Consider the following 24,277-nt stretch of genomic DNA (forward strand, 5'->3'; position numbering starts at 1 on the left):
AGTCCAAAAAGATCACATCAGCTGGTTTCCCTTGATCGACTAGATGGGTGATCTTATCATAAAAGGAAATCAAGTTTGTTAGGCAGGACCTACCCCTCATGAACCCATGTTGGCTGGGACCAATGACTGCATTGTCCCCCAGGTGTGCTTCAAGAACTTCAAGGATCATCTTCTCCATAATTTTACCAGGCACTGACATGAGACTGACAGGCCTGTAATTGCTAGGGTCTTCTTTCTTGCCCTTCTTGAAAATTGGCACAACATTTGCCAGCTTCCAGTCTACTGGGACCTCTCCAGGTTCGCAAAATCATTGAAAAATAATTGAGAGAGGTCCTGTGATGGCATCAGCCAGCTCTTCAAGAACCCTGGGATGGATCCTATCCGGACCCATGGACTTGTATGGATCCAGGCGGAGCAGCAAATCCCACACACATTCAGGGTCGGTGGGGAGTTTGTCATTCCCACTGTCATGGTCCTCGAGCTCAGGGCACCCAGGGTCCCGAAGGCCATCATCAGCATTGAAGACAGAGGTGAAGAAGGCATTAAATGTCTCTGCTTTGCCTGTGTCCTTGTCTGTGAGGAGACCTTCCCCGTCAAGTAGCGGACCTATGTGTTCTTTGGTTCTCCTTTTTCTGTTCACATATCTAAAGAAAAGCTTTTTATTGTCTCCCACAGACATGGCCAGCTTCAACTCTAGTTGGGCTTTGGCCACACAAATTTTCTCCCTACAAACACAAACAGCATCCCTGTATTCCTTCCTTGCTGCCTGACCCTCCTTCCAGCAGCCATACACTTTCTTTTTTCATCTAAGCTCCAGTAGAAGATCCCTGGTCAGCCAGGTTGGCCTTCTGCCCCACATGCTTGACTTCTGATATTTTGGAATTGCCTGATCCTGTGCTTTTTGGAGGTAGTGCTTAAAGATTGACCAGCACTGATGGACACCAATGCCTTCAAAAGCAGCTTCCCAGGGAACCTTGCTGACTAGTTCCCTGAGCTGCCTGAAGTCTGCTTTCCCCATATCCAGGGCTGAAGTTTTGGTGGCAGTTTTCCTTCTGTCACCATAAATTCTAAACTCAACCACTTCATGATCACTATGACTGAGACGGCCACCAATTGCCATATCTCCCACAAAACCCTCTCTGTTTTCCAGCAACAGATCTATGAGGGCACCTTTCCTAGTTGGCTCCTTTAGCACCTGAACCAAGAAGTTATCATCGAGGTGCTTTATGAACCTCCTGGACTTGCTCATGTCAGCCGTGTGGTGATCCCAGTTGACATCTGGCAGGTTGAAGTCCCCCATAAGGACAGGCAAGTTGAAGTCCCCTATAAGGACAAGGGGAGTTGATCTCAAGGCATCTCTTAGTTCTGCAAACAATAATTCATCGGCGTTGTCGTCCTGGCTGGGTGGTCTGTAATAGATTCCCACAATGACATCCCCTTTATTTGTTCGTCCCTTAAGCCTTACCCAGAGGTTCTCAACTTTGCCATCCCCAGCTTGAAGTTCCATGCAGTCCAGCCCATGCTTCACATATATTGCCACCCTGCCACCTCACCTACCCTGCCTGTCCCTCTTGAAGAGCCTGTAACCATCTATTGCAACTCACCAGGCACAGGACTCATCCCACCAGGTTTCACTTATGCCGATGATGCCATAGCTGTGGGACTGGGCCAAGACTTCTAGCTTGTCCATTTTATTCCTCATACTGCGTGCATTTGTGTAGAAGCACTTCAAATGCGCCTCCCTACACGCAGCACCTCGTGGAGTCAACCGAAGGACCTCACTGTCACACAGTCTCTCTGATTCTAGGGTACCATCCCTTAGCTCATCACCGGCATGCCTGGTTTTATCCCCTTCTCCCTTTGACTCTAGTTTAAAGCCCTGTCTATCAGCCCTGCCAACTCCTGAGCAAAAATCCTTATCCCTCTCTGAGGGACTGACGACAGTTGATGTCATTGACTTTTTTTTGACATTGACAATTGACGACATTGGTTGTAGATGTTGGGCTTGTGTTGAAATGGTTCTGATTCTCTCAAATTTGGAAGCTGTCTTTCATTTGGAACATCCTGAAACTAGCATTGTTCTGTTACTTGCATGTGTTTAAAATTTGAGGTTGTCCAGCATTTTAACCAGTGACAGAGTGTGAAAATGAAAGGGTATATTCAGCTTGGCCCTGTGTAACTGAAACATGCTGTGAAGCTAAGGGGAAATCCATTTGTGAGAGAAAATTTTGTCCCAAAGACCTTTATATATCTCATGAACATACACCAGAAGTTTCATTAAAATAAATAGGATCACATCTAAACCTAGATTCCTGTCTAGGATCTAAAATAAAGGGGGGGAGGGGGGGGGGGGATACTGCCTAGATTTCTGATCAGATAATTACTCTTGTGAAATGTGTTTGTGCAAGCCTTCACTAGGTGATCACTTATTCTGCAGGAACATCTTTGTGAGAATGGAGAGCATTATTATGTAAGCAGGTTGCATTTCTCATGACTTTATTTATATGGTTCCCTCACACTTTGAAAGACAATAACAATTACTCTTCTAATTGCTAGCATACCAATGCAACAAAAGTTGATTGCTGGGAATGTTTGAGAAACAGCCAATTAAACTGCTTGGGCTTTCTCGATTTAGATAATCTTTTCTTTTTGCAGTAACCACTTAACGTTGTCATTGTTTCAATCTAATACCACTAACGGAGGGGTATTGTTAATGAAGCTGACATTGTCTATGCATGTTAGCAGGCAAGGCTGACTGACAGCTGGAGAAAGATGATAAAGGTTGTTTGTTTTAATCCCTGTATCACAGACTTCTGTCATGTGGAATGAGCACAGTTGCAGTTCTGTGGATGCATTAATAAAGAAAAACGTAGGCAGAATGATGAATGGCCTCTTGTGATTGCTTGCATTCACCCTGCATTTTTTTCTGAATCATGCTCTTTGCATGCCATAAATCATATAAACTAAACAAACTTGCCTGTTATTAAAACAGCTTTGCCTTGGTCTATCAGAGACACTATCACCAGCTGTAACCTGAAATATCACCCGTTAACATGGATTAAAATGATTTTCTTTCAGTTCCTGGGAACCCTCATTCTCCTTGAGTGTTCTTTATTAGTGTGTAAGACATTTCAGACGTCAGTTAGAATTTTATAAAGCAGCAATTTCAAGTTAATTGGAAAGTAGGGAGAGAGGTGCAAGTGTTGTCAAGGATGCTTCTAAGTATCTTTTCTTTCATATGTGCTGGCTTTCTATCATGCTTGATTTGGAGCTCTACATGGCAATGGTAAGGGTGGAGCAGAGGATCAGTATCAATGCACTCATTTCTTTCCTGTGAGGGGATCTGACAGGTAGCCTTCCAAGATGGATTGGGAACTTTTCTGGTCACAACTTTATTACAGAAAGGAGGAGAGAAAACTCATCTGTTTCTTCTGCAGAGGTCAAGCTACAGGAAAAAATCAAGTGCAGGGCTTCTGCCTGGTAGCAATCATTTGTCCAGAGCGTAGCTGACATTTCAAGGCTGGACTCCTGCAAGCTTGTCTTCTGCCCTCCAACAGAACTTGAGCTGCTTTTCATTAAACATTTAATCTAGGGTTTCAAACTCTGTCAACCTGGACACTAACTTTTCTTTTTCAAAGTTTTCTTCTAGAGAAGTCTTTTAACAAACTTCTCCATAGGTTAAAATATTGTTACCTGTGGTTCTGTAATATTGCTAGAGCCACCGAAGGACTGTTTTTACAAACTCATTTTCTTTTGGCTTGGATTGAACTGGATGGATTTAGAGTTAGTTTTTGTTTTCCATCTGAAGGGCAGAAACTTCTTAAATTCTTCCAACTTGTTTGCTTGTGACCATATCCTTAAATGAAAAAAAAAAAGCTACAAGGCTTGTAGATCACTAGGATCTCTTTATTTTCCTCCAACGTTTTGATGAAGCATGAATATGTAACACACTTGTTTGTCTTTTATCTTAGCTTTAATAATACCAGTATATTCTGTCACGCTTGTACTGATTTCAGACACTGAGGTTACAGAAATGTTTGCCTGGTGAAATCTCACGGGAAGGGAATTGACTGTCACTTAAAAACAAGTTGTTCTATGAGTCTGATTTCCTTTGGGTTTGTGATCTTTGTCTTATTCTTCCTTCACCCTGTAAATGCAGCTGCCCACCCTTGACTCCCTGACCCCTGCTGGTGGGTAGGAGACAAACAGCAAGGGCACGTACAGGCTGGCTGTTGCACTGCTTGCAGAGTACAAATAGTGGTCGAGTTCTCTTTTCCTTTTCCCTGCAGGTGGAACAGCAATTCTTTACCAAGCTGTCAAGGGTTAGTTTCCAAAACTGAATTAGCTTTATCACATAGGGGCTAGAATTGGCAAATGGACTTAAAAGCTGCTGGTGCAGTCTGACTGCAAACACAATTGCATAAGCCTGTTTCCCCAGCAAACCAGGTTAGTGATAAACAAGTCCCCAAATGAGCTTCAAAGTGCCCCAAAATCGGAGATTCTTTGTCCCATTTCTGCATTTTGGATCAAATTTTACCAGAGACCATCTGAAAGAGAAAACTTCTCAGAGTAACTGAAGAGGCTGGAGGTTGCTCTGTAAATTTGGAAACAACAGCTCACTTACATTGGGATTTCAAAATTTACAGCTATGGTATGCTGGTGGATGAAACACTTTCCTTCAAGGAGTTTTATATATTTATGGCATAAATAAATAGATTATTTTTCTCAACAAGACCTTCAAAGATACTGAAGTACTTAAACTGAAAAAGTGGTCTCTGAATGTATTATTCATTAAAACTGAATATTTCAATGGTGAAAGTCTAATCTCTAATGGGATTTATGGAGACACTGGTTTAGGTTCAAGAGCAATTTGTGGACAGCCACCCTTTGTCACATCAACCTTCCTTGAAGTGTCTTGAAATAGCTCTTGATATGTCTGTTTTCTGGCCTCTATTGAGGTGGTGGCTGCCTCTGTCGATGCACTAAGATTATGCACACTTTAACTTTAGAAAGTCAATGTTTTCTGCCATAGACTGGTGCAGGCAGTGCAACTCCTGGTAAGTGGGCCAGAGGCCACTCCCACAACATCCTTAAGAAAAAAAAAAAAAAGAAAAAAAAAAAAAAAGAAAAAAAAAAGCCCTAAGACTTCATTAAAAGAAAGATGCCTTGGCTTAAAAGAAGAACCAATTCAATAATTTGGCAAGAGCTGTTTCATAGTCTGTAGAAATCCTCACAGCAGGTCCGCTCCCAGCAGTGCTTCAAGTTAATAAGAAACTCGCTGCTACTCCTGCTGCATTTACAGGTAACTGGTTCATAATCTGAAGTCTTGCTAACGCTGGGTATCACTTAATTGCTATGATTCGTGTATTTGCATCCACACGGAGAGGGACTTTGCAGAACATGTCACAGTGGTGACAGTGAATCTACAGGACTGAACTGAAACCTTTGAGAAGTGCTGTAGTGCTTGTGGAAATACGATGGATATATACACCTATCCATCTGTGGCCTCTGCTGCCCAATACTGTCTAATTCTACATGTTAAAAAAAAAAAGTCCATGATCACCTACCTGCTTCCCAAACCATGGAGACAAAAGCATCTCTGTCTCTCTCTTTCTCTCTTACTCACAGTGCAGATAAAAAAAAAAATAGCATCTGGCCAGAGGACAAATTAAATTATTTGGTAATGCAATCTTTTATTTATTTATTTATTAGTTTCCTAATGCAAACATAGGGCCAAATGAAGAGCTGGTCTAAAATGGTTGAGATGCTAACACAAAGGAATTAGTGCTGTCTGGGTCATTTTTGAATTTTATCCAGAGTCTGGTTTCATGATAAAACTGAAAGAAGACTTTATGTGTGTTAGGACTGGTGTAGAATAAAACCATATTTCAGTTCAGGCTGCTCACCAGAAGGTGACATTTATATAACAATCTTTCAGTAGGTGTGTTATGTTTTACTAGAAGCCAGTTCAAATAAAACTCATGTAATTTAAAATGGCCTATTCCACAACATTTTCAAGGTTGAAAAGAGCCAACTAATAAAGACATATTAACTTACAGAATCACTTAAGGGGCTAATAACCCTTCCTTTAAGTGTATAGGTCTGGATTTAATATACTTTAAATCTACTTTTTGTTCTTTTAAGCAGGAAAGATCTGATATTCAGAAAGGTTGAGCACTCCGAATTTCAGCTGAGATCGATGGCATGCATTCAACACCTTGGAAAACCAATTCCTAAATCAACGTCAATTAACTGTGGTGTGAAGCTGGTTGAGGTGAGGAGACTAGAAAACTCAGGGGATTCTTAACCAGACATATGGAAACTTTTAACTCTGATTATGGGTGACAGCCCCATTGGTATCACTTCTGGGAGGCTGGCTGAAAATATTTTAAGTGGTGTGTGCCTCTGCTTCTCACCAACTCCCACCCCCCAAGCTGGAAATTTGTAACAGAGAGCCATAATTTGACAGCTTGTAATGGTAATTCATAAATTCAAGCCACTTAATACCAAAAGTAAACAGTACTGGTGGAATTTCCACTTGATAGGTGTCCACTGAATGGAAAAAAATGCTTAGTGGTTGGCACTGGGTCATGTTCCTGCACAGAAAACACTTAAGAATAAGGGGTGGATGGGCTAGAGATCCATAAGTCCTCTCTCCCAGAACTGCTTCTTTGAAGATGGGGTTGATATGTTTGTGAAACAAGGAGGCTTTATTTGCTCAGTGCTAAATGTGGTGCAATAAATTCTGCTTGCTTCAGCCTTTATCAGCCTGCTCCTTTCCTTCTGACTGCACACATGTTGTCAGGCATGTACAGGTACCCCCATGGGCACAGTGGTGAGCACACTGACCAAACTTGTGAACCTAACCAGCCTTTCTGTGTCTCCAGAGCTGTATGAAGCTCCAGGGGCAGTTGCGGGCTGTTGCACTATTAATTGTATTTCTTATAGCTGCCTTTGTCTGTGTAACGTTTGGTTTAATCCAATGTTGCCTTACTCCTCTATACTTTTATTGTGTTAGAAATATTGTCAAAATGATCTGTTGAAATTAAATAATTGTGAGAGAGGGTGGAGAGTTTTGTCTATATTGCACTATCTCTATAAATATATATATGTATATATATATATATATATATATAAAGGGGGAGGGGGCAGGGGGGGAGAGAGAGAGAGAGAGAGAAGGAGAGAGAGAGAGAGAGAGGGATTAATCTAGCGAAGTATTTTCCGTCTTCAGGCCTGCTGTAGCATGGTGCCGTGTTTAGCTCCTAAAGCAGTGGCACCAAGCTACCAGCAGCGTGCAATCACCTGCCCAGGGAAGGCTGGAACTACCCTGGGGCATGGAAGCAGCCTTGTGTTGGGCACAGTGTTCCTGACCAGAGCTGTAGGGATGAAGGCCAGAGAGGTCTGCAGGACTGGCGAGAATGGAGGAGTTACACATGGGCATGGGCACCTGTTTTACAGGAACATCACTGCTCCATCAGCTTGTGCATTGCTGTGAACTTTTTTTTTTTTTTTTTGCCAACTTAAGTGATATTTTTTTCTTGACTGCTCTGCATAGCTTTTTTAACCCTACCTAAAGCTGCATCATATGGAAGTTGAAATCAGAAAGGTTTATCTTCACTGTAAAGGGTTTATAAGTATAACTGCATAAAGGGACAGCTCTGCTGGCAAATTCCTCCAAGTTTAGATGCAGCTTGTGCTAAACTGAATGTATTTTTGCCAGTGTAGCTTTGGCTAAAAGAAGTTACACAGGCAGAGTCTTGCTTACACTGACACAGCTGGGTCTGGGCTTCTGATACGGAAATGTAGTTTAAGGAAGCAAATCTGCACACTTGGTCACTGTGGCAGTGCTGGCTAGGACTGATCTCAGGGCAGAACTGCCCACTGTTTCAAAATGCTGGTATTGTATCTGTAACTGTTGTGTAATGGTACTACTGGACTTTTCCTTGCCGGCTTGTGTAGTTTTACAGCTTCTAGGAGGCGGGGAAGTGCATTTAAATTCAGAAGAGGGAAAGTCACACAAAAGTCTGTGGTTTCAACCCACTGGTGTGAAAAGCATTCTTCTGTTTTCATGTTGGAAATGATGTGTGGCAGGCTGTCAGTATGAAGCAAGGCTTTTGCACCTTAAAGGTGGACTGCCTCTCTTCCTTCCTTTCTTTTGAGCATTGGAGCAAATCCGAAGGCAGCAGCCCCCACATATGGTAGTGATGGTTGGAGGCCTGCTGTGTGTTTACGGGCTGTAAGCTGCCTGTGCATAGGTGACGTCCACTGGAATGCCTTTTGGTCCAGCTGTACAAGGACTCGCCACCTACAGCCTCTCTGGACACACCTCAACAGGACCGCAGCCCAGTGCTCCTCTGGGACCTCAACAGCAGAGTCATGCCAGTTCTGTTTGTTCTGATGTCTGTAATGAAACTGGTACCCAACAAAGCAACTGCTGGGTTGAACTCTCAAAACCCAATGTTGAAATTAGCATTGTAAGATTGACCTGGTCTGCTTAGACATCCTGGAGACCCTAGATCTGATTTTACCATGTCAGCGGTAATTAAGTGGCAGAGAAAAGCATATGCTGATGTTTCAGGGACAAGCAACTTGCCTGGAATATGAACCACACAAAGAATAATGGTCTTATCTCATTTAAAAGGTCTGCTCCCCTCTCACTTCATGGGGATTTTTGTTTCTGACTTTGATGAGAAGTATCTCATCCTTATTTAATGGGGATTTCTGAATTTGTGAAATGCATACAGGAAGTGTTCCTACAGACAGTAAGGGTTCTTATAACCACAGTTAGTGGGGTAGAGGAAGAAGAAGGAAGTTTTCTAACACAAATGCAGGAATATTACTCAACAAAGGAGTTTCCCCACCCACTTTGAAAGCATCAGAGTCTCTTCAGACTCTTCAGTCACTTTGGGTTCAACCATGTGTGCTTCTGCTCCCTGCTGATGGAAAAGGGAGATACTCAAGTGAGATACACCCTGTAGTACTTGCTGTTCTTGCTGTACTAACTTTTGTTACTACAGAACTTTCTGGCCTCAGACATGAGTAAGACCCAGCTGTTCCACAATTGTTCTGAAGACAGAATAAAAAGGTAATTCTTCTCTGAAGAGTTTGCAACTCAGGATGTATCTTTCAAATGTATATCGGGGCATGAGTTTTTGAAATACAAGTATGTGGAGGGATATCTGACATCTGCATGCTGTACAGTGCCCCCAGAGCTGGCTGCTGCCAGCCTAAGATCAAAGTGTTCACAATGTTTTTGGGATGACTTGAGTTTGAAATGCCTTTTGGTAGTCTGGACTTTGGGATGCTTGGCCATGCCCTAGCTGTTCCATTAGGGTGCTTCAAGCAGAGCCTGGTCTGGAGCATCTTCTGTGCCAGAGATAAACTGAGTGGGATGAAACTCCTCGGTATGGAAAAGAAATAAGATAAAGCATGACAAGGTTACAAAACAAGGCTGGCACAGAGAAAGTGGGCAGAGATCCCCTGTCTGCTGACATTGTCAGAGGTAGTCCTGAGGAAAGTAGAAAACAGAAAAAAGAAGTGCTTGTGATCCTTAACTGAAAAGAGGTCAAGTCCTTGATTCTCAGGCAAAATTCTCCTGAAAGCAGCTCAGATTGGGCCTGAGAAACCATAGGATGGGTCTCCTTCTCCCTTTTTTGGGACTCTCTGACTAGTCCCATTGTCCCATTCTGGACCATCTCAGAATTTACTGAACAGCACCACTTCTGGGCAGCTACCCTGTGATGGGTGCTAACTCTTGGCAGAGACTGCTGGATGCTGGGTGCATCTGTCCTCTGTCCTCAAGCACCCACGGTGCCTATGCTCAGCAGTGGGATACTGGGCTGAGAGGACGTCTGGTTTGAAGCCAAGAGGGCTCTCCTGTCGATGTTATAAAACAAAAGGGAAGCTTCCCTAGGTGAGGGAAAGTGAGTGCCGTGATCCAGCAAAGAGATGGGAATTCACCATCTGACTGCTTGTGCTGACATCACTTTGTGGATAACTAGTTATCTGTGTTTTCTGAGGGCGTGCTACTATACTGCTGGGCAGTACTACAGGAGTTAGGAAAATAAATAAATATTCCACACACGGACTCTGTCCAGTTCTTATTAATGAGTTTGATAATGGCATGATGCAAAGGCTGTTTGTTTCAGGCTGTTTTTTAAAAAAACATCTCTCATTCCTCTCCTGTGGATTTAATGATCTAGTCCTGTAGACCTTGGCAGGTAACTAAGAGTGTTGTTACCTAATCCTAAAGAGAGCAGTAGATCTGTATTCCAGATGGAGCAACCCAAATTCACCTCCAGAGTAAATACTTAAAGTTAATAGACCAAAGTTATGCATGTCCACAAGGTATACGTGTCTACCACTTTGTTCAGCTCAGGCTGGGCAAGCTGTGCTATCAACCAAGCACTTCCCAGGCTCACTTCAGGATTTTGTTCTTTGTATTTTGGTGCCAAATTAAAATCAGTTGCTGAGTGCTGGGGGTGTAGGTTTGGAGTTTCCCACAGCACTTTGCTTTCACCTGGTGACTTTTGGTGGTGAGAATGGAACAGGCAACACCTCCTCTCCTGCTGCGGCTGCTGCCTTTGGGACCTCCAGGCAGGAGAGGGACTGCAGAGCTCATTTTCCTGCTCTTGTTTGGGAAAACACTATTTGTTATGGGTGCCACAGCTGTGCCACAAAGAAGGGGATCAGGACCTGAGAAACAATGAATTTGACAACTCCCTGGGTGCCTGGTATAACCTTGTCCCCTGGTAATCAGCAAGTCTTCTCCCAGGTGGTGCCCAACCCTGGCTTTTGGGTAGACACGTCAGGCTGGGTGTAGATGCAGCTAGAGAGTAGTTGGGGAGGGCAAGACAAAAAGGACAGGACTTTTCTCAGGCACTTCATACCACAGGACCTCTCTGGAAGCACAATACTGAATGTGCAAAAGCACCTAGCGCTGACCCTACAGAGGCAGTGGGAATGTTATGACTGTTTTCAATAGGTTCAGCATTATGCCAGCATTGTCCACATACAGAAATCCTTCCCACAAGGTCTGAACAAGGAACACCCCAGTGAGACAGTATTCATAAGGATATAACAAAAGGAAATATGGATGGCTTTGTGTGGATTTATGCATTTATACATGGTGGCTAATGAACAGTGATTAATTATGCAGTGTTTTTGTTCTTTCCCTTTTGCCCCTACGTACAGAAAATATAAGAGCAAGTATGCTCATGATTCAGGGAGAGTACTTCCAAAAGCAGAATATAGCTGAAATTAAGTAGACCAGATACATCAAAAATCAATGCATTTAATAAAATAAACCATCTTTTTTTTCCTCCCTAAAAGTCATGTTAAAAATATGTAAATTTACATTGGTTCAAAAAAGAGATAAAGCTCTTTGTTCTTGTGGTACATAATCACCTTTCAAAGCAATTAAGCCAATTAGACAAAGGTATTTGGAGGATTTGAATGAATGGGCCAGGCAAGCTTTTTTTCTTTTGCTTCTCTGTCAAATGAATCATAGATTGAGTCTTTGGTTACAGTTTTGGCTGGTGCTGGGATTTCTGAGATCCCAACATAATTTTTTTTTGCTATCCTTGAACTGGTAGTGATGGTATATGCATTACTTCTGTAGCATTTCATGGAGGACATGCAAAAAGTTTCTTTCATCCCTCTTCTGAAGTTCGCATTATACACTGAGTACAGGGTTGGCTTAGAAGCTGAAGAACTGAAAGAGATTAATGTGATAGCCATAAAAAACAAGGAACTCTTTCTGTAGTCTGTTTCCTGTGGGTGCCACAGCTGTACCACATAAAAAGGGAGCCAGGACAGGAGAAACGCTAAATTTAACATTAAGAACATCTTGATGGTTTTCACTTTTGTCCTTGGGACAATATTCATTGTCCTCCTGACAGTCCTGCCATCAGTGCCTATTCTCCAAATGTACTTGATAACCTTTTGATAGAATAGGATAATGAGGATGGATGGGAACAAAAACACCACCAAGAGATGGATAATACTGTAGATGGCTCCTTCCCAAGAATTTGGGAGAAAGAAGTTGCAATGGCCATCCCCACTGGAGCCATAGAAAAAGAAAGCTGGTGATGCAAATGCAGCATCAAAGATCCAAGATGCTACAATCATTTTCTTGGCTTTCTCTCTTGACACTTTGAAGCTCAGGGGGTAGACAATAGTGTAGAATCGATCCACACATATGGAGAGGAGCACGTATATCTGGACTCCAGGGGTGAGATATTGTATGTACCTCACCAGCTTGCACATCACATTCCCCAGTGTCCACCTGCCTGAAGTAAACTGAAGTAGCACAAATGGCGCATTTCCAACACTGATGAGAAGGTCTGCACAAGCCATGGAGACAACAAAATAGTTGGTGGTTGATTGTGTCCTTCTGCTCCTATGGATCACTAGGCAAACAAGGGAGTTTCCGAAGACGGAAAACAACCACAATACTCCAAAAACCATACTGGCTGCTATGATTTCCCCTGGCCTCAGTTCATACTGCAAGATGGTGTGGTTCCTGCTTGGTCTGGGTTCCTTGGGTGACTCTGTCATCTCGTGGCTAGCAGGAGGGATGGAGGTCTCGGGGTAGCTGTTGTTCTGCAGCAGGAGCAATAAAGTAGGGAAAACAAAGGGAGCGTTGTTGTTATCCATACTGTGGTCAAACATCATAGTAATGTCCTTTGCTCAGGCTCTACATAAACAGAAAAGACAACAAGTTTTATTTAATAAATGTGTGTGAAATCAATGAAAGATAATTTTAAGCAATATACATTGATTTCAGAGAAATGGTCAGAAATATAAGATTTTCTGGTACAGCAGGTGCCATTATTTTTCATACAGACTTTTATTAATGGTCCAGCTACAGTAGGATGAGCATTTCTGTACTCTGAAAGATAAAGTCCACCTTGCAGATACAGACTGAGGTGCAGTTTCACCAAAGCTGGTGAAATTCACAACCTCAGTGAATGCAATATGCTCTATTGATTCCAGAAATGAGCTGTACTACCTGTCTGTGGAAGTTGTAAAAACAAGCAAGTAAACAAACAATCAAAAATCAAAAACCAAACCAGACTTTGTCTCTGTTTGCTTGACTTTACATATATCTTTAAAGCAGTCAGACAAAGAAGGTGTTTCTTACACTGAGAGGAAGAAAGAAGGGTAATATTTTTACAATAACTACATCTTCACTGATCATGATGCTAACAGACAAATCCTGCTCTCATCATTTGTTTTCTATCAGCATTGGTGTTAACATCCCTGTATTTAGATTGAAGTATATACACTGTCACTATATGACTATGACTGTAAAAGTGGCAAAGGATGATAAAAAATACTGGACTCATAGAATATCCTGAGTTGGAAGGGACCCACAAGGATCACTGAGTCCAACTCCTGGGTCCCCAAAGGACCACCCAAAAAACAGACCCTATGTCTGACAGTGTTGTCCAATCGCTTCTTGAGCTCCAGCAAGCTCGGTGCCGTGACCACTGCCCTGAGGAGCCTGTCCCAGTGCCTGACCACCCTCTGGGTGCAGACCCTTTCCCTAACCCCCAGCCTGACCCTCCCCTGTCCCAGCTCCATGCCATTCCCTTGGGTCCTGTCGCTGTCCCCAGAGAGCAGAGCTCAGTGCCTGCCCCTCGTGAGGGAGCTGCAGGCCGCTGTGAGGCCTCCCCTCAGTCTGCTTTGCTCTGGGCTGAACAAACCAAATGACTTCAGCTGCTCCTCAGAGGTCTTGACCTCTAGACCCTTCGCCATCTTTGTAGCACTAAGTATACTAAGTATTTCCCATCTTGTGTGCTGTTCATACTCTACCCAAAGGTAATTTGTCCTTCACTAGCAGAGATGCTTTTGAGCCCACTCAGTCTGAATGGATTTTTGTTGTTACTGTTTTCTTGAATTGGAGAAGCTGAATCTTCCTGGTTCTGGACACAATTTTGGAAGATGAGAGATCTGGATTTAAAGGCAAAGGAAAGATCAGCACAGTGAAAGGACTTGTACCAAGCTGGATAGGGCCCACTCATAGTGAATCTTCCTCATCTGTTCCATGGTGAGGAAAATGTTGCTTTCTGGAATAGATCCAGAGAGAAATATTTCTATTTCCACAGGCCTGCAATGGGAGAAGAAGGAAGGATCCCTTCCTTCCTTTACTCTTCAGAAGTGCCACCGAGGATGGAGGGGTAGGAATGGTGGGGTTCAGGAGGTGCATCATGTGGATCTGCCTCGGGGGACACAGCCTGAGTGACAGGAAAGGGAAGGTGTGTGGAGAGCTTTGCTTCTGGCTGCTTATGCTGGGGGTGGATGGAGAGAGCTGAGTGAAATAGTCTGAGGATTACTGTGCTGTGCCTTGAGTGGGTGCTACTGGGGTGTTAAATCAGAGAAGGGCTGAGTAAGGGACAGCCCAAAGGCCCATGGCTGGTGTCCTTGCTGTGTAAATGGGGCCCACTGCCAGCACCAGGATCAGGCGCTAAGATGGCATTTCAGCTGTGCTATGCACACCATGCTATTTTTATTAACAGCTGGACATTGTATACCTTAAAGAGTCTATTCTGAACTGTGTATACTGTCCCTGCATGTCACTGTCTTGCTAGTTACCTGTGCCCTTGATATCAGCATTTCCCTCTGTCACCATGAGAACGAGGTTTCTGAATTTAGGTGTCCCTTGTTGAAATGACCTGCTGACTTGCAATGGTGAGAAGGATACCAAATGACTTGAATACCCCTTCTTTTTATCCCCTTCCTCTTTAAATGTAGGTGGTTCAGTTTGTGATAACCTCCTTTCTCTTTTTCCTTTAAATGCCAGATCCTTGCTGTCTTCATTTTTATAACCTTTACAGAAATTGCCTTGCCTGGCAATTTTTTATTTTTTTTTCATAGCCTTCATGGCTATGAGGCAGGTTAGTGATATTCAACAAGTCTGTGACCATGAGGCCAAAAAAAAAAAATAAAATAGAGATTAGACCTGTTTAAAGGTATTATTCTTCTGCGAGTGGCTAAACTGCTCACTGTTAGATTTATATTAGTTGAACTTGGGAGCCCCCATTGCTTACCTCTCCAAAGCAGCACAGAGCACTAATACAACATGGATTCTGATCGCTAACTGCAAAATTACTGTGAATGATCCACCTACCTTCTAGACAATGTTTTTCACTTGAATAGATGCTAGAGTGACCTCTTGATTTCTGAGGGAGTGCTGTAATGCAGCTGCTGGGCAGTGTGTGTGTGTGTGTTTGTGTTTTGCTGATGTTTTTTTCTCTGCCTGTCGTGGTTCCGCTCGAGTGGGCAGCCGAGCTCCACCACAGCCGCTCTCTCACTCCCCCTCCTCAAAGAGGAACAGGGAGAAAATACAATGAAAAGGGCTCAAAGGTTGAGATAAGGACAAGAAGATCACGCAGTAATTATTGCAACGGGCAAAACAGACTCGGCATAGGGAGATAGTAAGATTTATTGCTTATTACTAACAAGCTAGAGAAGTGAGAAACAAAGGAAAGAAACCAAAAGCACCTTTCCCCCCCATCCACCCTCTTCCACCTCTTCCCCCCTGAGTGGCCCAGGGGAACAGGGGAATGGGGGTTATGGTCAGTCTACAGCACTTCTTCTCTGCTGCTCCATCTCAGTCACTCTCGTCCCCTGTGCTGTGGGGTCCCACCCACGGGATACAGTCGTTGATGAACTGATCCGGCGTGGGCTTCCCACAGGCAGCAGCTCTTCCAGAACTGCTCCAGATATTAGTCTGTACCACGGGGTCCATCCCTCGGGAGAAAAACTGCTCCAACCTGGGTCCCCCAAGGGTAGCAGCTCCTGCCAGGTCACCTGCTCCTGCGTGGTCTCCTCTCCACAGGCTAAAGGTCTGGCCTGGAATCTGCTCCAGCAGGGGTCTTCCACAGGCGGCAGCCTCCGTCGGTGCAGGTCCACCTGCTCCACCGTGGTCTCCTCCACGGGCTGCAGCATGGAACCCTGCTCCACCATGGTACTCCATGGGCTGCAGGGGGACATCCTGCTTCACCATGGTCCTCACCACAAGCCGCAGGGAACTTCTGCTCCGGCGCCTGGAGCACCTCTCCCCCTCCTTCTTCACTGACCTTGGCGCTTGCAAGGCTGTTCTCACTCCTCTCACTCTCCCAGCTGCTGTGTCATGCAGCGTTTTTTTCCCTGTCTTAAACATGCTTTCACAGAGGTGCAAAACAACATCGCTTAATGGCTCGGCTCTGGTCAGCAGTGGGGCCCTTACCAAACATGGGGCAGCTTCTAGATCCTTCTCACAGAAATCACCCCTATGGCCCCCTTTTACCAAAACCTTGCCACGTAAACCCACTACACTGCCTATACCTAGCTTTGCACCAATTGCTTTCTCCTTGTCTGCCTACTCAGAAAGGAGCCTGGAGGTACAAAGGCACTGGATGAATTTGGGATCTTGCTCCTTGCACTGTTCTGTATGTCATCTTCAAGAACACAATAGAAAAAAACAGTCAGACATGGAAGAGGAAAAGATGTACTAATTGTTTGATATGGTTAGAGAAGATGTTTTCCCCCAGCTTTTTAGACCCTGTATTCATTAGCTAAGCTTAATATAACATTGTGTGCTTCACTTGAACAGACTAGATGTACAATCAGCTCCATGCTGCAGGCACAAATTCAGCATGCTTGAAAATGCACAGTGTATTTGAGAGTAGCACAGAACATCTGCGTAGATGCAGCCACTCTGCACAGTGGCAGCCAGTCTATGACAGGATCCCATGGTGTTTCTCTTCCAAATCTTGGCCCCTGCAGCAGCGACCTCGCACTGTGCCCAGCTGCTGACTGTGAACCAGAAAATGGGTCAACGTGTGAGTCACCAACACTGCTACCCAAGCAGTTGGCCTCATTTAGCAGCTTTCATGTTCAAGCAATATCTGGGAACTGAAAACAGCTCATGCTCAGCTGAACATTTAGCTGAAGCAGTCTGAGGCTAGTAACAGCTGGTTTTGTTTCAGTGTTAAACAAGAACCTTGCACAAGTCCTTTCTCTCCAAATAGCACTTGCGGACATCACCCAGAAGTGGGTGTTGTGGTGGTCAGGTTGTCAGCCACCTGGAAGGGAAGGTGTGCATTTAAGCCTGCGCATGATGCTCTGCCCCTCACCCCTTCTCATGCTGCCACACCTGGTCTTTCTTTCCCCCTCATCCTTAGCTGCCTTCCCTCATTATTTCCTTACTAGCTTTGCCTGGCAAAAGAGTCCTGGTTTCTGAAGCAGTCCCTGCTTCCCTTTCTGCCCCCTCCATCAGGTAGATCTGCTCCTCTGGAGATAGCCTGCATTTGTCAGCTGCCTGTGGGGGATTCAGGCTGCTTTCTTTGGCAGAGTGGCAGGATGCACTGACAGCACAACCTGCTAAATTGCACGTTAGAATTATATGTAATAGAATAGTACACGTGGAGCCTATTAGCCAGATAGAAAAGAACATTATGGGCTAATTTTCTTCCTTAATTTCCCTTGCCATGCAAAAGTATCTGCTGGCTAAAAATAGCCAGCTGCTTGCTGTACAAATTACTCTCAGCAGAATAATAACCAGATGAAATTTCTTGGTCAATATTAAAGAGTAGTGGAAGTCTCTATATAGTTATAGAATTGTAGCACTCAATTAGTACTTTTTTTTTTCTTTTTTCTTTTTCTGTTGCATTTCGCATAAAAGTCAGCCCAACATTTTTTTTTACTGGGAAATGCAAGTTATATGCAAACATGCAGTTCAGCAGCCCTAGCAGGGAACATGCATAACATTCTCAGAGGCGTGTGTGGAGAGCTACCTGGTAGGTGACTGCAGAGAAAGGAGAATGTCAAGAAATGTATCCACCTATCTTGTGTCTGAGCTTTGCTAACAGGGAGAGCAAAACCAGAATGGGAGAAGCTTTGCTGTGTGCCACCGCTCACCAGAGACCATATGCTTGTGCTGGAACCTCTCTCTCTCTCAAAGCAAATGTTGTCTGATTAGCCAGTATGATCTGAGATTCCTGCATTATTATTTTTTCCTTCTAATGGGCCAGAAGCTGACTTACTTTTATATTAAAGATAATTTATTCTGTTCTGTGGATTTAATCCTGTTTTTCCTAGGTGGTACTGAGACCAGAATCATGTCCTGATTTGACACTAAGAACCTTTCTGTCTATGACCCTGCACATTTTTTATTTTTATTTCTATTTCTGTGGGAAAGTCTGCTTTCTGTAGCAGAGATTTAAACTTCTGCGTTATCGATAATGCACCTAATGGCAATGTGAATGTGAAAAGCCCAGAGTATGCATTGCTCTGTATTGGTCTAGCATACAAATAATTAGAGGTTCTTTATCTTATTAGATGGTGATTCTCTAGTTTTCATGCCCCCACTTGTTGCATTGCTAAGTGAAATATGATTTAAGTGTCAATGAGCTGCCCAGCTTGCAAATATCAGGTCTATAAGAAATGGTGATGAGCTCTTTAGTCTCCCCTGGTCTTTCAGGTCAATAAGTAGTTTTTGGACAGATAAAAAGTAAAAATTATGTGTAGTAAATATGTAAGGCTTATTTGCATTTTTATTTTTAAAAATACTTTTGTTTGATTCCCCATTTAAACCAAAATAATATTGATCTGAGTGAAATGATACTTTCTAGTAATTGTGAGTCTGCACTGATGCAGCAGTACCAAAATTCTCACTTATTCTTTTGAATATTATAGAGTGAGCAAACTCTTAAAACTGATGTGAAGACTCCCTGTATTTCAGTTTAAAACTCAGAATGTTATGCATTTACATGGAAAAAAAAACAGGGTATATGAAATGATTCATAATAGTCAAACAATAATTTCCTGGTGCCACAATTCCCATTTTATGTGCCTTACTTTGTTATTTGCAGGCCCAAATACACCATCATCAGGGATATCTCTTCAGGTTTATAGTAAAGGAAACATACACTTGCTAACTCTCCAAAACAGATGTTACTCAGAGAAGTATGACATAAAGCTACAAGAGCTTCAAGAATGACATAAAGCCACTGCCATATCTACTCTGCTATTGTACAAAGCCCACATGGTAGAGTTACTATGTGTTTACATGTTTACTGTCTTATCTAGAAGTATAGTTTCCATTGCAATTTGGAGCAGTAAAAATTAATTGGATTCACAAAGGATTGCAATAAATGGCTTTTTTAGCGTTTAATCAAAAGAACAAACATTTTTTGCCAACTACTGTGTTTTAGGATCAAAAAGGTATCTAAAGAAAGACCATTCAGCATTACTTACACTAGCACTAACAGACTGGCTTTTTTATCCAACATATTTTATTTCTCTGCATCCTCTCCTCACTGCAAAATGCTGGTCACGCCGTGGCCCAGCGAATTATTTCAAAAGCATTATGTTGGTCATTTACTCCCTAGACTTCCCTCTTTGAAGAATCTCTTGGGAATAGCTGCCAGACTGGAAGAGGAATACTTCATCTAAAGGAGTTTAATCAAAATGAGAAGCGAGAGCAAATTGAATCAGGATGGGGTGCTTTTGTCTGGGTGCAAGATGCTAGAAGGTGACATTCATCCTTGCCTTAATCCAGATTAACTACCTTATGTGCTCAGGCTCTCATGGCAATAATACTGTTATAGAAGAGCACAAAGCCTTTTAACCTGTAACTGTTTCTTGCTATACAGGGATCACTGCATACATATTGAGGCCATTTAGTACTTGTGCTTCCAGGGTAGGAATGTGGCTACACATGCTTTTGAAAGAGCACAGATTCCCTGCCAGCTCTTGTCTCTGGTCTAGTACTCATAAAAGTGCTCAGCTCTTTGCCCTGCTCCTGTTACAAGGCCTTTCCTATTCTCACCTGCTGTTCTGAGACAAACCCAGACATCTGGGGTTTGAGCAAAAAAATCTGAGGTTGAGCAAAACCTGGAGGTTTCTTGAGGTTGTGTTTTCTTCCACACTGTCTGCATTCCAGTAGAGAACACCTGCCCCTCCTCTATCAGGAGAATAAGACATTTTGAATAGAATAAACCTCATGAAATTCATACCCATATTTCATACATTGTTGCCTGCAACCCTGGCTCTACCTTGATGGTGGGGATTCCTGTTATGCAGCATAATTATCTAAAGACAGCGTGAGTGGAGGTGTGCATAGGCTGGTTCAGGTATGAAGCTTCCAGTGCCAGTGTGGCCACAGTGCGATGTATGGTAAAAGCTTCTGGACAGAACGGACAACATAAGTTGACATACATTATTGCATCTTATATCAGCATCCAGGAGCCTAGCCTGCAATGCAGGGTGAGGTCATGGGAGCAGGACATATGGGCAGAATCAAATAAAGGAAGATGTTCTTAAATTCTAGCACGTATAAAGAGTATGAGTTGTATTCAGAGACTGCATGAGCATGAATCTCAACAAGGCTTTTCTGCTGTGTGTTTGAGGAAAGTAAGAGACTAACCAGGCTTAGCGATTGGTGAGCCAGGCTGTAACTCATCAGGCCAAGAACAGGGCCCATATATTGCTTCTAGTTCTGTCACTTCACATCTGGATTAAATCTTCTGCCTGCAGAGCTTCAGCGCAAGGCCTGAGTCCTGGCCCAAAGTAAGTCCATGGAGCATGATTCGATGATCATTCAGGGTTGAAAGACACCTGTAAGCCACAAGATACTGCACATTGGCTGACTCTTCTTAAGGGACAGTGCCATCTCTTGTGATGGCAAGACATGTCCATTGTGATGTTAAAGGTTCTGGGAGAAAAGCCTTCTTGCTACAGTTAAGCTGATGAGTTTTTGTCATGTATTTACAGAGGGTTAAGATTGACACTCAGGCAGTGGCTGTAGCTCTGTTAACCTGAGGCGAGTTGCTAGGCCACAGTAATTTATTCATGCACCTAAGCCCTAAGAGTACATTTGCTCTGTGTTGGCAGTGGGAAGCAGCCTTTACAGTGGCTGCAGGTTCCATTTATACCCCAAATCATGCTCTGGTTCAGGGACAGAAAGCAGAAAATTTTGAGACAGATTTGTGCTCACTGCTACCTGGAGGCACACCCTTACCACATCAGCATCTGCAGAGTTGGGAAATGGCTGTAAAACTCTTCAGCAAGGTCATCACTTCAGATTAGCACTGATCTAAAAATAATGGCAGAACCAACATCTTTGCCCATTGTGACTTTGGGACATGAAAAGTGGGATCAAGGAAAGAGGAATCGACCTTGTGTCCATCCTTACTGTTAAAATAGGCTCCACCTACTGGAGCTGGGCAAGGAGAGTGTGAAAAGCTTGAAATATACTTCCGCAGGCTGCTTTCCTGTCTTAGGGAACTGGGGACTGTGTCTGTCCTCAGACACTGCTAGGTTGGACCCTTTCCTGATCCATTGGTAAAAAAAAAAAAGTATGTGCTCTCTCCCACATGCTTACATTCATTTTTGGCAATGCAGGGCCTTGCCCACAATGCAGCATGCACTTCTGCTTGATGTGAGGAATGCAGCGCTTACCCGGGCTGGTTTGTCACGGTGGGTGTTGACAGATGAGCTGTGGTGGATCTCACGCTTGGCTGATTTCTCTGCCCATCTCCTGAAAATTCTCACCCTCTCCCTGCCAAGTGTCCTCTCCCCCACAGGGAAAATATGCCAGCAGCTTTGGTGAGGACAACAGCAGCTTAGCTCAACCTCTATCTGGCAGTTTTCCTAGGAGAAGCTGAAGGGTTGGTTTTCTGTTCGTTTATTTATTTATTTATTATTTATTATTTTTATTATTATTATTTTATTTTATTTTATAATTTTATTTATTTGTATGTTTATTTATTTTAATTTAATTTTATTTTTTTCTCTATGTTAAGTTTATGTGGAGACAAATTCTTGATATTAAAGCTTGTGAAAGCTGCTTTCTCAGTGCTCAGGCAGTTCATATGGTGGCAGTATTTTTGCACTGGTAAAAACATTGATGCCAGGATGAGAGAGTGCCCATCATATGGCTCCATACCTTTTTCAGGAGCACAGACCTAGTGCTCACATGACACAGGCCACCTGTACCAGACACAGTGCCAGGGAGCTGGGTGGCACCAGTGGCTAATAGTAATGCCAGGGATAAAGTTGCCAGAAATCTGAAGATGCTTCCAGGACGACTTGTCTGGCAGGAACAGGAGAAGCCGAAGACCTGAATGAGCAGGAGGAGAATGCTCCCACAGGTCTCTGTCAGAGGACATGGCCATTAGTGACAGCATTTCAGCATCTGCCCACACTGACTTTGCTGGAGAAGCAAGAGGGAGCTGAAGGCCATGAAAAGCCCACAGTTAGACTGGAAATGCCTGATGGTGATTGCTGGAAGGGGTATCCCAGCTGAACTGGGCTCAAGTAGGACAAAAGCATGCTAGAAGAAGCCGCTGAAGCAAGAAGCTGGCCTGCTGATAATCCCTGAGCTGGAGATCTCTTCTTGGGCAGGGTGCCAAATGCACAACATTGGCAGCCTGTTAGAAAGTCTAGGAAGTGATGGAAGATGCTGGAACGGAGAAATCCCAAACACACAAGTGCTGCATCAAGTTTTGGTGCTGTGGGTGCTGTGTTTGTGGTGGAGAGGGACAGTAGGCCCTACTTGAGGCTGATAGGGGTTATTCTGCATAGTCTTGTTGAAAGGTCTCCAATCAGGGGTCACTCTAAGTACTTAAACACCTGAGGGAGGATGTCTGCTGGGGATGCAAATGAAAAATGCATGTGGAGGTTAAGTAGCATGAGCCAGATGGGGAAACTGCACTGCACAGCTTTGCAAACAGAGACTTCACAGGAGAACTGTGGGGCTGTAAGAGTCTGCGAGCTCTCACTTTGAGCTGAGGAGCAGAGCTCCCCAAATGTATTGAAGGTATAGACATTTATCCCCTTACTGACTCATCTGAGACCAGGATGTTTAAAATAAACTCACAAATCAAGCTTCCAAAAATCCATATTTAGACACCCAAGTAAAGAATAGCTTTTAAGGAGGCCTCTTGGTTGGCATACATTTTTTTCTGCAAATCAATCCACTTGTTTAAGTAATTAACGGTGGCTTTAGCAGCCAATCTTCAAGAAACACTGAGGATAATCCCTGCTAGAAAGAATTGGCTATGAATGCAGCCTCATACACACAAATGGCCTTTTGAAAGCAGAAGACAGTTTTACTTCCCTGTAACTCTGTGGAACCAACATACTGTTTGTCATGCTGGAAGCCAGCTGGATAAAAGAAAAAGTGCCATAATTTAAAAATAAAAATACTGATTGTAGGTGAAGAGAACATAGATTTCTGTAGAAATGCAGCTGTTCATTCTTCAGTAATTCTACTTGCCCCTTGGTTTTCAGCAGAATCATCTTAACAGCTGAGCCCTGCAGAGCATTTGGTCCCGAAGAACGAGCCCTCCTTGCAGAAACCCAGCGATTTTAAAGACACGCAGATAAACACGCATGAAATGAACCTCTGGGAAAGACGACCTCACGGGTGCTTGCAGAGGCAGCTATCCGTACAGCCCCAGCACCGCTCAGCACGGCAGCTCTCAGCGCACATACCTGCTCCAGAGCTTCCTCCCAGGGGCGCCGCTGTCCTCCTCCTCCTCGTGATCCGTGCCGAGGGCACCTCCAGGAAGGGGCCGCTCATGCTGGAAGCCGCGCAGCGCCTTCACCCCTGCGGGGCTCTGCCGGAGATGCTGGAGACGCTCTGCAGGCTGCGCATCTCGCAGATCTCTCCTTCGACACCGGGGTGTGGGCAAAGCCACGTTTTTTGGGGTGCTGCCGCAGGTTCATTCCCCGGCCACGGCTAACGCGTCCTGAGGGCGGCAGCTCCCGCATCCCGCCCCCAGCCCCTCCCAGCCCCCCCGAAACCACTCAGGGCCCTCCGGACCCCACGTCGGGTCCGGTGCCGTCAGCACCGCGGACAGCGCTGCGCCTCCCGACGGGGCGGGCTCCGCGCAGCCCCTCCCCGGCCGCCGGGGGTCCCGGGGGGACTCGGGGGCAGCCCCGGGGAGACGCGGGGGGGAGCCCAGGGGGAGCCCGGGGGGACGCGGGGGGGAGCTCCGCCGCTCTGCCCCGCCGGCCCTGGCTGCCGGCGCTGACGTGCGGGTTGCTATGGCGCGGCTGCGGGCGGGGATGCTTTTCTGCCGCCGCCGTCGCCATGGGACCCTGGCAGCTGAAGGGAACGGAGAGGAGGAATGAGGAGGAGGTGGAGGGAATATTCAATTAGCTTCTTCTGGGAATTCGTGCTCTTTTCTTACTCCTCCTCCTCCTCCTCCTCCTCCTCCTTTCTACTACTTCTTCTTCTTCTTCTTCTACCTCTTCTTTCTCTTCTTCTTCTTTTTGAAAC

The 24,277-nt window shown here is 44.3% G+C and overlaps 1 protein-coding gene and 1 long non-coding RNA gene across 2 annotated transcripts in view; one reads left to right on the forward strand and one right to left on the reverse strand.

Moving 5' to 3' along the window:
* The window catches only part of LOC309884313, a 28,616-nt gene extending 4,709 nt beyond the window's left edge, over positions 1 to 23,907 (forward strand). The window contains exons 2-3 of the long non-coding RNA XR_014318601.1: positions 6,148 to 6,274; positions 23,284 to 23,907. This is a non-coding gene — a long non-coding RNA (uncharacterized lncRNA). The remainder of the gene's footprint in view (positions 1 to 6,147; positions 6,275 to 23,283) is intronic.
* GPR19 (G protein-coupled receptor 19) lies at positions 11,423 to 12,672 on the reverse strand (the record flags this gene model as incomplete). The annotated part of the gene is made up of 1 exon (XM_082758642.1): positions 11,423 to 12,672. The coding sequence occupies one exon, from the start codon at positions 12,670 to 12,672 to the stop codon at positions 11,428 to 11,430; it is 1,245 nt and encodes a 414-aa protein (XP_082614768.1). The 3' UTR covers positions 11,423 to 11,427.
* Positions 23,908 to 24,277: the final 370 nt, after the last annotated feature.

This window comes from Aythya marila (assembly GCF_965140915.1).
Source record: "Aythya marila genome assembly, chromosome: 1".
Classification (NCBI taxonomy): Eukaryota; Metazoa; Chordata; class Aves; order Anseriformes; family Anatidae; genus Aythya; species Aythya marila.